Raw genomic sequence first — 12,766 nt, 5'->3', positions numbered from 1 at the left:
AAAACACGGAATCACTCGTGACTAGTAAGTGACTCAAGAACAGATACTTTTGCGTAGCGGCTGATTCCAAATTGTCGCTATTCGTCCTTCCTTATTTCGCCGGTTGGCGACAGTGCAGTTTTTTGATGGCGGTCGTCGAAAACGGGACCGTGTTTTCGATAACCCATGATTTTTATCACGTATCGCTGTGACTGTTTTGCAGTTTAAACTACCGGGTTTTCAGTGTCCGTTTCTTTACGAATGACTTGCATGATTAGCGAGAATTTCACAAGCCAAGACCGAGAGGCAAGAAGAAAAACACAAGAAGGCCTGCATGCACTCCTTCATCTCAAAAGATTTTAAATTCTTAATTGACTGTTTAATAAAGCAAGTGGTGCTAAGCAAGTGCAGCATAGGGACTCCTTTTCCATTTGAAATGAATCAATAATAATGGGGAAAAAAAAAAGCACAAAAGACATTTATTTTTCATGTCTTGCCCCTGCGTTATATTTAATACACGAGCGTCTTTCAAGATGCAAGACGGCGTGATGAATTTTGTAAATAAAACTCCGACTTGACTTGATTGACTCGAACATGAACTGACTTAATCTCAAGTGCAGTCTTTTTATCGCAAAACTCTGCAATCATTCAGTCACGCTGATTTGAGGAAGTGTGTGACAGCCGTTGGGAAACATATAACCCTCTCCTAGGATTTTCTGTCATAGTTCATATTTCTGTAAATCAGATTTACCTTTTTCGGAGTTTGATGGGCTATAAGATGAAGGAGGGGAGCCTATGGAACAAATTACGAGACGATCTATCTATGTGGTTTGCTTTGAACCAAATCGAATATAGAACTGATTAGGGCCAGAGATGAATAGCGGGGTTGAAAAAAAAAAAAAAAAAGGAATTTGAGGATTTCCTTTGCTATGTGGCGTGCAGCCAGAGCACTAAGTGCATCTGACGCTCCTCGGGCTTTTTTCTCTCATTATCTTTCTGGATTCAAAGAGGATTCTCAGAGTGACTCTAAATGTTCACCCCCGTCTTTCTCCGGATGAGCCATGTTAATATCTTCCATTTTACTGTTATTTCTGCTTAATATCTCCTTTGTCTTGTTTATTTGTTCTTCGCCCCGTTTCCTTGAAAATAGTCACATATTTTTCTCCCCTCTTCTACGTCCGTCCGTCCACTCCAGCGATGTACTGCAGTACCCCTGATTCCCCGCACCACGGATTCGTGGTGAGCCAGACCGGGGGTCATCTTAACAGCATGGTGCGCTGGGCTTGCGACAAGGGGTACAAGCTGATCGGAAAGGGCACAGCTGTGTGCAAGAAGACCACCTATGGCTTCTATGGTTGGGACGCACCGGTTCCTGCTTGTCAAGGTACACTTATATGCCCTGGCAGCCTTTCATTTCCGAATTCTACCCGGTTCTGTTCCCCCCTTCTTCCGGTCACCGCGCTTTTTCACTCAGCGAGCCGACGGGGGGTCTTAGAGAAGTTTAGCGTTTTTCTTCTCGGTAGAACGGAATCCAAAGTGATGGAGCGCCAGGACCGTTACCTGAAATGCGACGCGAAATTAACCTGTCTTATTTCAATTTTCACGTCTTGAAATTATATCCCGCCGTTGGCACGCGGCGTCTGCCGCTATTTTGTTTTGGTCAAGTTCTCTTGATGCGTGAGGGCGAACGTACGTATTTAGAAGAGCGAGATGTCACGCACGGGCTGACGCGCTCACACCGTCGCAAACAGCAACAGATGGCGTGGCGCATCCTCAACTGCATTCTGGCATCATGCAGGGACATCACATTTCTTCATTTATCACTGCGGTGAAATTCGAGATCGTAGAGGAGCAAAAATAACCAAGATATTGTCTTATGTTAAAGGTAAATACAATACCAATACATTTTTAGTTTTGTTAAATCATTAGAAATATAGTATCCAGCAGAACACAAGTTGGAAGATGTGCATTGTACAGATTCTTGCGATGGGAAAAGAAACCACAAAAGGCAAGGGTCGAGTTTGCAGCTTGGCGGTTGTTGTTAAAAACAAGCATTTGAGTCCATTGTGTATTTCGTGTTCTTTTAAAACAATTAAAACATGCCTGACCTCTTATTAATCGTATCACTCTGTAGTTGTGCTCGGCTTTATCAATGTGCATCGGACCAACCGTGGCTGCAAATTGACCAATCAATAGATACAGACGACGTCCATCTGCTGCCTACTAGACGGGGGAGATTGCATTATTGTGTGTTCAATTTCTCATCCTCTCCAATCCATTTTGTGCGTTATGTTGAGGATATACCACATATTTTGTACATCTGTCCATTGGTATCATCCATGCATGCCAGACAAGGCAAACATTTCAATTCCACTGACCATCCAAACTTCGGCTGTTGTAAAAAAAAACAAAAAAAAAAAATAAACTCATTTGGTTCGTAGAAAAGTTTTCATCGCCTCTAATCAATATGTTAGATGGTGAGTTGGCAGTTTTCACAGATGAATGTTGATTGATATTCTTATGGGGCAGTGAGAGGCAATGTAATGGCTCCAGGCCACGTTGGCAGAGTCCCACTTTTGATGCTTCACAATGAACACTTCCATTTTTTATGTGCTTGTTTACACAACTGTTTTCATTTACAGTGCCTCGGCAGATGCCGTTTTCCTGACCCTATTCATTATCGTTGTATCTGCTCTGAAAATTAAACACCTTCAAACCTATTAGCTTAAGATGCTCGTATCTCGCGGCGTATCAGTGCGGCGAATTTAACTTTTTCTTCCAATATTGTGAAGAATGATATGACGGTCTACTTTCAACAAACAATGCATTTTTAAAAAAAACCACCGGAGGCACGCAAAGGTGGAAAATGTGATCTTAAAATTGGCAAAATGCGACAAAACATCGCGACCTGTTCGAGATCCGAGCCGCCGTAGCCATTAACGCATTTCCCGTATCAATATCCAATGATACATGAAATTTTTACAGTTGTGCCGAAACAAACGTCTTATTACCATCTGCAGCTGTGTCATGTGGCGTTCCCAGCGCACCAGTCAACGGAGGTGTGCTCGCCGCTGATTATTCGGTCAGCACACGGGTGACCTACTTCTGCAACAGTGGATACAGGCTCTCCTCCAAGGAGCTGACGACCACAGTCTGCCAGCCAGACGGCACTTGGAGCAACCACAACAAGATACCTCGATGCATCGGTTAGTAGAGAACCGAGGAACGATATGCTGAGATTGGTTGTGCGGGAGGAAAGAGTCGATGGGGTCGGGACGGCGAGGACTACCCGGGTTTGGGAATGGAAAGAGATGGATTTCATACAGAAAGCTAACGCGTTCACCGAAAAATGTGTGAAATATAAACAAAACAAACTAATGACGTAATATCTCTTTTGCTAAAAGGAGAAAATTCACTCACATTACCATAGATGGGTTATAGAGAATAAAATAACTTCTAAAACGTTTAAAGTCACAAACCTTGGGCTGATAAGTGCTGACTATTATGACCGCTCCTGCCTTTGACAGAAACGCATTTTCTAGCGTTACATTCAGGACTACTGACGATTTTTTATAAAGCGAGTATCATGCTGATATCACTTTTTCTTTTTTAAACTCAGCATATTGTCGATGAAAAATGAACACCTGCATGGTTTTGTGAAATGTATCCTACGTCATAAAAGATGGAAGGAAATGGAGTCGGTTTGGGAAAAAAAAAAAAAAATCGCAAAATAACATTCTCATCCCTTCAATTTCCATTTGTTTTCCGTTTATTTTTCCGCAGTTATGATGTGCCCAAGCCTCAGCTCTTTCACTCTGGACCACGGAAAATGGAGGATCGTCAACGGTTCTCACTACGAATACGGCACCAAAATTATCTTCACCTGCAACCCCGGATATTACCGTATCGGCCCAGCTCACATTCAGTGCCTGGCAAACGGAATCTGGAGCTGGAGAAACGAGAGGCCGAGATGTAGAAGTGAGAACGTCACGTTAAAGCCTTATCGTCGTAAATATAGCAAAGTCGAATTGAACCGAGTTATCGTCGAAAGTTGAGTCGGCCCTTTTGTTATTTTACCGTCCGATTAGCGTATCGCGACCGAGAAACGCGGTGTTGACGTGTTTCTCGGCCACGTGCCGCTCGCCGCAATATGTGTCCCGAATGGATTCATACGCCGAGAGCAGGGTTCAGACGTAATACCCACAGTAAGTTTAGGATTTGATGGATAAATAAATTGGGGTCACCCACCAGCTGGCCTGTAAATAATTTGGAATTGCACCATGTCCTCCCGAAGCGCAGCGTGTCTGTGTCTTTCACAATTCATCGGTTATGTGAGTGGCACGATAAAATGGGTCGCCAAATATACCTGGTCAGCTCTTAATACGCCTTTGAGTCCAGTTCATATCAGAACCTTCAGCAGTTTGAATCTAAACAGGGGTAAATTATTCAGTCAAAGAATCCGGATCAATCCTGGAGGAAATCGGTTTATTGCAAGCAGAGCGTTCGTGCATCTTACAGGTTGGTTACTTAAGATAAGATAAACTTTGTTGATCCTCAGAGGGGAAAGCCCTTTGTCACAGCAGCAAAACAGTTATAATGTCAAAAAATAAAAAAATGTAAACTCAGTATGAATGTAAATTGAAATAATATGAAGACAGAAGATAGCAAGACATCCACGGAACGACATCAGGGATAATGATGGACAACATACAGGAACTAATACACAACCAGAACTGAACGACAATATAAATAGAGCAGTGGTTCTTAACCTTGTTGGAGGGACTGAACCCCGCCTGTTTTACATGCGCATTCACCGAACCCTTCTTTATTGGATCGAGGATCGTTTCGTCGATGGGTACAAAGAACGGGCAGAGTAGCCTTTTCATCAAATCTGGCTCCCTTCACCTTGAATCCAGCAAGCGCTATGTTCTTGTAGTTCCCTTCTCCATGCAGCTGAAGGAAGCCTTCCCTTAGTTTTGCCGGTGCCGGACTAGAATTGCTCATCTTGTCGTTCCAAATCATGCGGTTAGGACATCGATTCCAATCACGTTCCGTCATACATGTGAATCCGTATTGTACGTATTCTTCCGACCGCTTTCTTTTTTTGCCCGACATAATTAGTGTGAAGGGATTAAAATATTAAGAAAGAAATCACATGATGTACCATCACGACAGTCACAAGTTACTACAACTAAGCGCGCCAAAATCCCTGCGGCACGGATAGGCCGAGCTATGTAGCGTGATCACCTGCAGCCAGTGATGTCATCACCAATGTGTGATTAAGGTTAAGGTTTCAGGTTAAGAACCACTGAAATAGAGTGACAATAGCAATGACAAGAATAAAAGGAATAAACAGGATGCGCGGGGGCTGAGACCAACAAGGATAAGAAAGGCAGCAGAGTCAGGGGACGACACAGTTGCACCTCGGGCCGGTCGGAGTTGCGTGTTGTTGCACAGCCTGATGGCCGTGGGTAGAAGGCGGCGTCTGGAGCGTTCAGTCGAACCGTCGGCCGAAGGAGCCGCCCATCGGCAGCGGCTCGTGGTGGAAAAGGATGGTCGGGGGCAGCTCCCTGTTCACCCTCCACGCTGCCGCCGATCCTAATCGATCCCTTCTTTACCTTTGACCTATTCGGGTCTCGGTCTTTGCTAAATGTTCTGCATTGAACCAAACGGGAAGCAAAAGGTTTTTATATTGCTGAGGGATCTATATGTTGACTGGTAAAAGAGCTGACTGGCTGGCAAAATGCTCAAAGGAAATGCCTGCCGCCGTAATGAAAGATGTTGGGACCAAGGCAAACACCATCATTATCTTCCCATGAAATAGTACGGGGTCATTCTTTTATTGCCGCAAAGTCAGTAAGATGGGTGGACGTGAGCGCGCCCTCCCATTTACACTGGAGATGTAAGCCAACTTCTGTCCTTTCTTTCTCCCATATTCTCCCGTTCACCCTCCCCGATGTCATGTTCTTTCATTTCCTTCGTCCTCCCCCTTCATTTTTCAACGCCGTTCATCTTCCTGCAGTCATTTCCTGCGGCGATCTGCCCACGCCCCCGAACGGGAAGAAAATCGGGACTCAGTCTACTTTCGGGGCATCGGCCATTTTCAGCTGTAACCTTGGTTATGTTTTGACCGGATCAACGGTTAGAGAGTGTCTACTGTCTGGCCTTTGGAGCGGAACGGAGACTCGGTGCCTGGGTAAGCAGGATCAACATATTCTCTGTGACTGAAATGACAGCCTCCACCGGGGACCGGCAGCTGTTGGGACAAAGACTGAGCCGTTCCGGTCGGGCCAACATAGCCAGATTAGAACCAGATGGGTAACCGGCAGATGTATAGGTTCTGTTGCCAGGTGTGTAATGACAAACGGCTGTAAACACCGTGAAATGTGTCTGTTTTTTGGCTCCCGGAAGTCGCGCGCGCGCGCTAAACATCACCTCTTTGCATTTCGCCCGGGGATTTCTCGAGACCTCGACGGAGATCAGTCGATTAAACTGTTTTTTGAAAAGTGTGTTCGTGTTTGGCAACTGCTCTGAGTGGGATGGAGCCGGGTTTCTGTACAGTAATGCTTCTGAGTCAGTGTGATACGCCGTTGCCAAAACACGAGAGAAGCTAGAGAACCACAACTGGCTTGAAACGATGAGACGCTAGCCAAGATGTGCCAGCCCAATTTCAAAATGTTGTCAACAACAGAATGCATTTCAGCCTAATTCAACTCCAGTCATCGCATATCTGCGCTGCGGAGAGGGCAATGAGGCACGTGTTATTTCCTTAGCCGCGTTCGAAGCCGCGCGGCGGCAAAATGTGACATTTTCGTTCGCCGGCGCTTTCGTCTATTTATCAAACCTGTGTCGGCAGCGACTCGGAGCTCAGCTGTAGTTCATTAAAACGGCATCTCTCTCCTGTTCAACACCGCGACTGTCAAGGCCGACAGAGGGAGGAAGCAGGAAGTGTAGCACCCGACGTCGGCGTTGTCTTCATAGGATACCGTTGCTGTCGTCCGCGGCCAGATATTTACATTCCACGCCGAATTCCCGGCCGCATTTGCCAAATTCCATGGTGTGAAATATCGGTTGAAATCTCAATAACATTCCTTCTGAAAGGGATTTATTGTACACGACAGTGATCTGATTACTTGTGTAAGCCTCCCAAAGCCAGAGATTTCATCAGTCGAGCACAACTTTATTTAATTCATGTACTCACACATTTATATATTCTCCTATGTATCCTTTTTTTATGGCAATCACGGTTATTCGTATTGATCTGTGACGACGACAAGCGAGGGATTTCGATTCACTATTATCATCATTCTTGTTGTTTCCGAACGTTATTTTACTCAGCTACGTTTACGATACAGGTCTCAATATTCAGTTGTTAAAAATCGATCGCGCGATCAATCCGTTGTTTCGATTAAGCGGTCCTTTTTTTATATAGCGGGTCCCTCTTGTGTGCCGTCAAAGACAAAACAAAATGTGATCTTGTAAAGAGGGGAAAAAAAGACAATTAGACAGAGAAATAAATGGCTAAAACACTGATCTGTCTTGTTTATCTATCATTCTGCAGCAGGTCACTGTGGGATTCCAGAGCAGATTGTCAATGGGCAGGTGGTTGGAGAAAACTTTGGTTACAGAGACACAGTGGTTTATCAATGCAACTCTGGATTCAGGCTCATTGGCTCCTCAGTGCGGATCTGCCAGCAGGATCACAAATGGTCCGGTCACCTCCCGGTTTGTATCTGTAAGTACTTTAGTACACCGAGAGAGAAAACTCCGTCCGAATGCTATTGTTGCTGAAAGATTTATTCATGTAACCGTTCATTTATTTATTGTTATTAAAATTGCATGCGCTGACCTTGTGCGCTTGTGATTAAAAATAAATAAATAACCCCCCAAAAAAATAAAACGCTACAAATGCTCAGGTATTTGTAAATGTCTTACCGTAGATACTGCTCGGGTGAAACACAGCTGTTATGATTTCTTTTTTGTTTTTTTGTTGGTTTTTTTTTTTCATAAAATAAGCATCAGAAATCCATTTGGAACTGATTTTTTTTTTTTTTTTTTCATAAAATAAGCATCAGAAATGCATCTGAAACTGATTTTTTTTTTTTTTTTTTGGCCTTCATTAAAGTGAATGACAACAAATATTTCACAGTTTGCATAACCTGTAAACTTTCTCACCACCTGATAGGAAAAGGCATTTGCCCACTTCTTTTTTTTTTATTCAAATATTGGCTCACTGGAAATTACTGTTTACATTTTCCCAGTTAAGGGCACGCCTTGATTTCTTATTCCCCGCTGTCCCTCGAGGTCAATTATATGTTAATGATATTCCTTTGATAAGTGTCGCTGTACATAGCCTATAGATCACTTTAATCGGATTTTCTCTCCATTCATTATCCCGTTGCTCTTTCCTCACACTTTGCTTATTCGTCCCCCTCATCTTTCGTATCCCTCGACGTGTTTTCCCCGCCGCTCCGAACGTGTCGACACCAGCCGTCACTTGCGGTCATCCTGGCAGTCCCATCTACGGCCGCACCGTAGGCGATGGATTCAACTACAACGACGTGGTGCATTTCTCCTGCAACAAAGGCTACACCTTGGAGGGACCCTCCACGGCACAGTGTCAGGCCAACCGACAGTGGAGCCGGCAGCCGCCGACATGCAGAGGTACGGTCGAGACACGCAAGCGCCGCGGCGGAGATAAATCGATGGCAGTGGAACCGTCTTTAGGCATCAGATAGATGCAAATATATGCTGACAGCTGAACTAAAACGCCGCATGTCTAAGCCGGCGTATTGAGGTAAGGCCCGCGGTCAACGCCACAGCCTCGGTCGATTTCCGGAGGAATCGGAGGAAAGGATTATTCAAACAAACCGGCAGATGCATAAGTTTTGCACAATATTCGCATCCAACTATTGAAGGTTTTGTGTGCTTAAGGCTTTCTGATGTGGTCTAAATATAGGGGTTTTCATGAAGGGGCTGTTGATCCCTGATTTCGTGACCGTTTGCGCTTTTGTTTTTCCAACCAAACCGATCGTTCGCGTCTTCACTTTTTTCCATCATTTGTGTTTTTTTTTTTTGTTTGTTTTTTCTAGCTCCACTGAAAATTTTAGAGGGTCATGCTTTGTAATAGATCGAACACATGCCGTCTTCTCCTCAATGCAGAAGAGACAGAAACAAAGAAATATACACATTTCTACGGCAGATGTTTGGGGTCTCAAAGCTATTCTCAGTAACTATGTCGTGTTTTCAATCAAAGAAGAGAAGTACGATAAATGACGTGATCTCTATTTAAAGAATTTTGGTGTTTTTATCCCGACCCTACGATCCAATTCCGCTATGCAGAGCGAGCCATCGGTGGAGCGGTAAGTCGGCGTCGAGGAGAGTTTTGGAAAAGAACGGTCCGACTCTTGTCGGTGTTTTGCGATGGTTCGGGGATCACGATGACCGCAAGAATTCAGAAGCCAGCAGATGCACTGTATCACGGTCATTGAGGGATCAAAAACCGGTGACTGCCAGCTTGCAGAGGCACCGAAACACAAGCTGAGTGGATGGAGTTGGTGCTCACACATCAGTCACTGTTTGTTCTACCGCTTTGGACACAGAGTTTGGCAGCAGCACGGAACTTTGGCAGCGAGCGAAAGCAGAAAAATGGTAATAATAAGCTTGAAACACAATGTGTAGAAATGGTCGGGACAATGACTAATTGTTTTTAGAATTTGCCACCAAATTTGTCCCATTTGCCTTCAAGCTTTTCGCCCATGTCGGATTTCTGAGGCAATGACAAAAGGGTGAAGAGGGTTGTCGGGGACTGTCCGCTTTTAATCGAAACGTCGAATAAATTGGCCGCTCAAAATGAAGGTTAAGGAAATGTAATATGTTAAATGGCGCTATTATGCCGTCGCTACCTTCGCTACCTTGTGGGACAGAGCGAGAGTTGCCAGACTTTGCCTGTTTAAAAATATCCATCCTTGGCACGGGAATTGTTGGCAGTCGGATGTGAGGAGGCACAGTTTCAGTTGTGTGAGTACCGCTGCAGAGACAGACCTGGTAAAAGATCAAAAGAGTAAAATCATATTAAACCGTCATCATGATTCCCTTTGTCGTTTTCCATTCTTTCTACAATATTTCAGAGTAAACCGGCTCTGCCTCACATTTGCATTATTGATTTAATTTGATGTTCCTCTGAACTTAATTTCACCCTTATTGTCTTTTAGTTGAAAACCTTGTCAGCGCTGCGGTTTCGGGAGTAGCTGCTCTGAAAAGATATGCTTGTGAAGCTGTGACAGTGGAGGTCCTTTTTGTTTTAGTACTATTTTTCCCCGTTGTTTGGGGTTTTTATAGCAGGAGAGTGCACCGCCTGCGATGATTGACGGTGCCTAAAATAGGCTGGACACATGTCCTGTTTTATGATTAATAAACAGAGAAAAACTAAAACTAACAAAAAAAAAAAAACAGATCAGGTCACATCAACACATCTATTATTATCACTCAAGTGAAAATAATGAGAGGAAGCATTTATGCTAAATAGCTGTGAGTCAAAGAAAACAAATACTACAACCTCCAGTACATTTAGTATGATTCTCTGCAAAAATGTCACGTCGAGTTAATAAAGCAAACCTGCCATAAAACAATTCCGTGTTTGGTGCAAATGACTTAAATGGTGTTATCAAATGACTTAATGCACATAGATACATGTAAGTCCACTTGTCTACAGAAGATCTAACTCAGGAAAAGCTAATAATGGAAGGCTGTCAAAATATGTACAACGGTTCAACCTGAGGAGGAAAGAGATAAAGCCTATCATTTTATATGGAGCACAAAATATATACATTTTTGAACACTGCTCACACTGCAGATTGGCGTTGGCATGTGTCCGATGACGCGGCAGATGATCGCTTTAATCTCAATTTATTTACATCCTATCCATGTTGGGAAGACCTAGAACCATGCAAAAATGCTAAAAAGACTCTGTTAAAAAGCACCTATGGGATAAATAAAATCTAAATTGAATGAATCTTTTAAAAATGTCAGCAGTAAAAAGTACCAGATGTGTTATATCAGGGGTAAAAGCCTATGGCGAGTTTACTTGGACATTGAACTACTAATGATAAAGATAGTATTACTAATAGTGACGATAATTAACAGTAATGATCCATCACTTTTCATCGCATTAGCGTGTAAACAAAGAGAGGCGAGAGAAATAAAAAAATGATTCATCGATTTATCTATCGTCTCGTCAGCCCATGTAGTCAGGGTTGAGCTGGGGGTCGGATTTCCAATTAACCTTCTGCATGTTTATCATGTTTATGTTCTCTATACCTTACAATACACTTTAACTAGATGTAGTTAGTCTTTTACTGTTTGTTGTTCATTACTGGAATATACATGATTGCACAAGCGAATACGTTTTCAATGTCTTTTCCTTGCAGTGGTGAACTGCACGGACCCCGGCATCCCCGCGAACTCGATCCGAGAGAGCAAAATCGAGCACGGCAACTTTACATTTGGCAGCGTGGTGTTCTACGACTGTAACCCGGGGTATTACCTCTTCGGCTCATCAGTGCTAACCTGTCAACCAGCTGGACACTGGGACAAACCTCTGCCAGAATGCATCGGTATAGTGGCTACTTTCTATGTTTCATTACCCAAAAATTGGCAATGATATCGATTCTCATAACGGAGCAGGCTGTGCGCCTCTGTCTGCCATTGGCCGACTTCAACATTTCGGTGAACCCCGTTGGCTCGGCGGTATTAACGATATCAATCAGTATTTGTGATGTATGATGTTTAAAAATGTCAAACTGAGCTGCGTACATCTGTAATTAATCTTGCTGAGCACGAAGGCCTCGGTTTCAAGAACCTACGGTCATTAGAATAATATGGAAAATGTATGTCCGTGCCGGAAGATCAGATGGGACGACACGTCAATTGGCCGTAGAAAGCGATTCACCAGAGACTTGGCTACTTGTCATCCGAGCCAGAAAATGGGAAAAATGAACCTTGAAATGTCATCTCAAGGTAAAGCAATACAAGGCAATACTTGCAGGACTCCTCACGTCGTCATAGTGATTTCATGAACCGGGAGACATAAACATTCACAATGAACATCTTTTTATTTTTGTTAAATATTCTCCCCTTCCCTGTTGGATCCCTTCATTTCACTTCATGCTATTTTGTCCAATGCAAAGCACATATAGAAATGGCAGCATGATTGAAAACCGCGCTTTTGGGATCCTAAATCCTGATCATTTAAGACCTTTGGGCACCAAAGTGCTGTGTTCACGATTGTCGGCAACCTCATGTGTTTGAAGAGTTTTAATGGAGCGACGCTCAGCGCTCGAGTGGCCGGTGTTTATGCAGCTCCTGAGCCACGTTGAGAGACGGTAAAACTGTCATAGGACAAAGTTCAGGCTCGACACAAAGTTTTCACATTAAAACTGCAGCCGTCCATGAACTGCAGTGGTTGATTTCACGCTGCATTTTTTTTTTTCCTGGCAGAAACACCTGGCTAATGGTAGTTTCCACTCACTGTAATGACTGCACATTTCCAGTCAAATGATCTGAGGCAAGCCTTAGCATTTTGTTGAAATGTGCTGAAATATTGTCAAAACTCCATTAGCGATTAAATAGACACATAGGGATGCCGCTTGAAATGTTGTTTTTGTTTTTTTTTTCCACAGCATCAGTGAGCATTAGCAGTCATTAATAGAACATTACCTGTCCATACGTGTTCACACCACATAAAGCGGTATTTCATGTAAACAGGGATTTTATCACGCGACTTGGA

At 43.6% G+C, this 12,766-nt stretch overlaps 1 protein-coding gene across 1 annotated transcript in view; it reads left to right on the top strand.

The window, feature by feature from the left end:
• LOC147229209 (CUB and sushi domain-containing protein 3-like) overlaps positions 1 to 12,766 on the top strand; it is a 229,753-nt gene that overhangs the window by 168,110 nt on the left and 48,877 nt on the right. Inside the window, exons 49-55 of the mRNA XM_086156075.1 lie at positions 1,175 to 1,363; positions 3,000 to 3,185; positions 3,763 to 3,957; positions 6,002 to 6,175; positions 7,541 to 7,714; positions 8,470 to 8,643; positions 11,409 to 11,594. Of these exons, the coding sequence (XP_086012201.1) occupies positions 1,175 to 1,363; positions 3,000 to 3,185; positions 3,763 to 3,957; positions 6,002 to 6,175; positions 7,541 to 7,714; positions 8,470 to 8,643; positions 11,409 to 11,594 (1,278 nt within the window). The remainder of the gene's footprint in view (positions 1 to 1,174; positions 1,364 to 2,999; positions 3,186 to 3,762; positions 3,958 to 6,001; positions 6,176 to 7,540; positions 7,715 to 8,469; positions 8,644 to 11,408; positions 11,595 to 12,766) is intronic.

Source organism: Fistularia commersonii, chromosome 11 (genome assembly GCF_037954325.1).
Source record: "Fistularia commersonii isolate RoL2024-O1a breed Wild chromosome 11, RoL_Fcom_v1.0, whole genome shotgun sequence".
Classification (NCBI taxonomy): Eukaryota; Metazoa; Chordata; class Actinopteri; order Syngnathiformes; family Fistulariidae; genus Fistularia; species Fistularia commersonii.
This window is presented reverse-complemented; position numbering and strand designations above follow the sequence as displayed.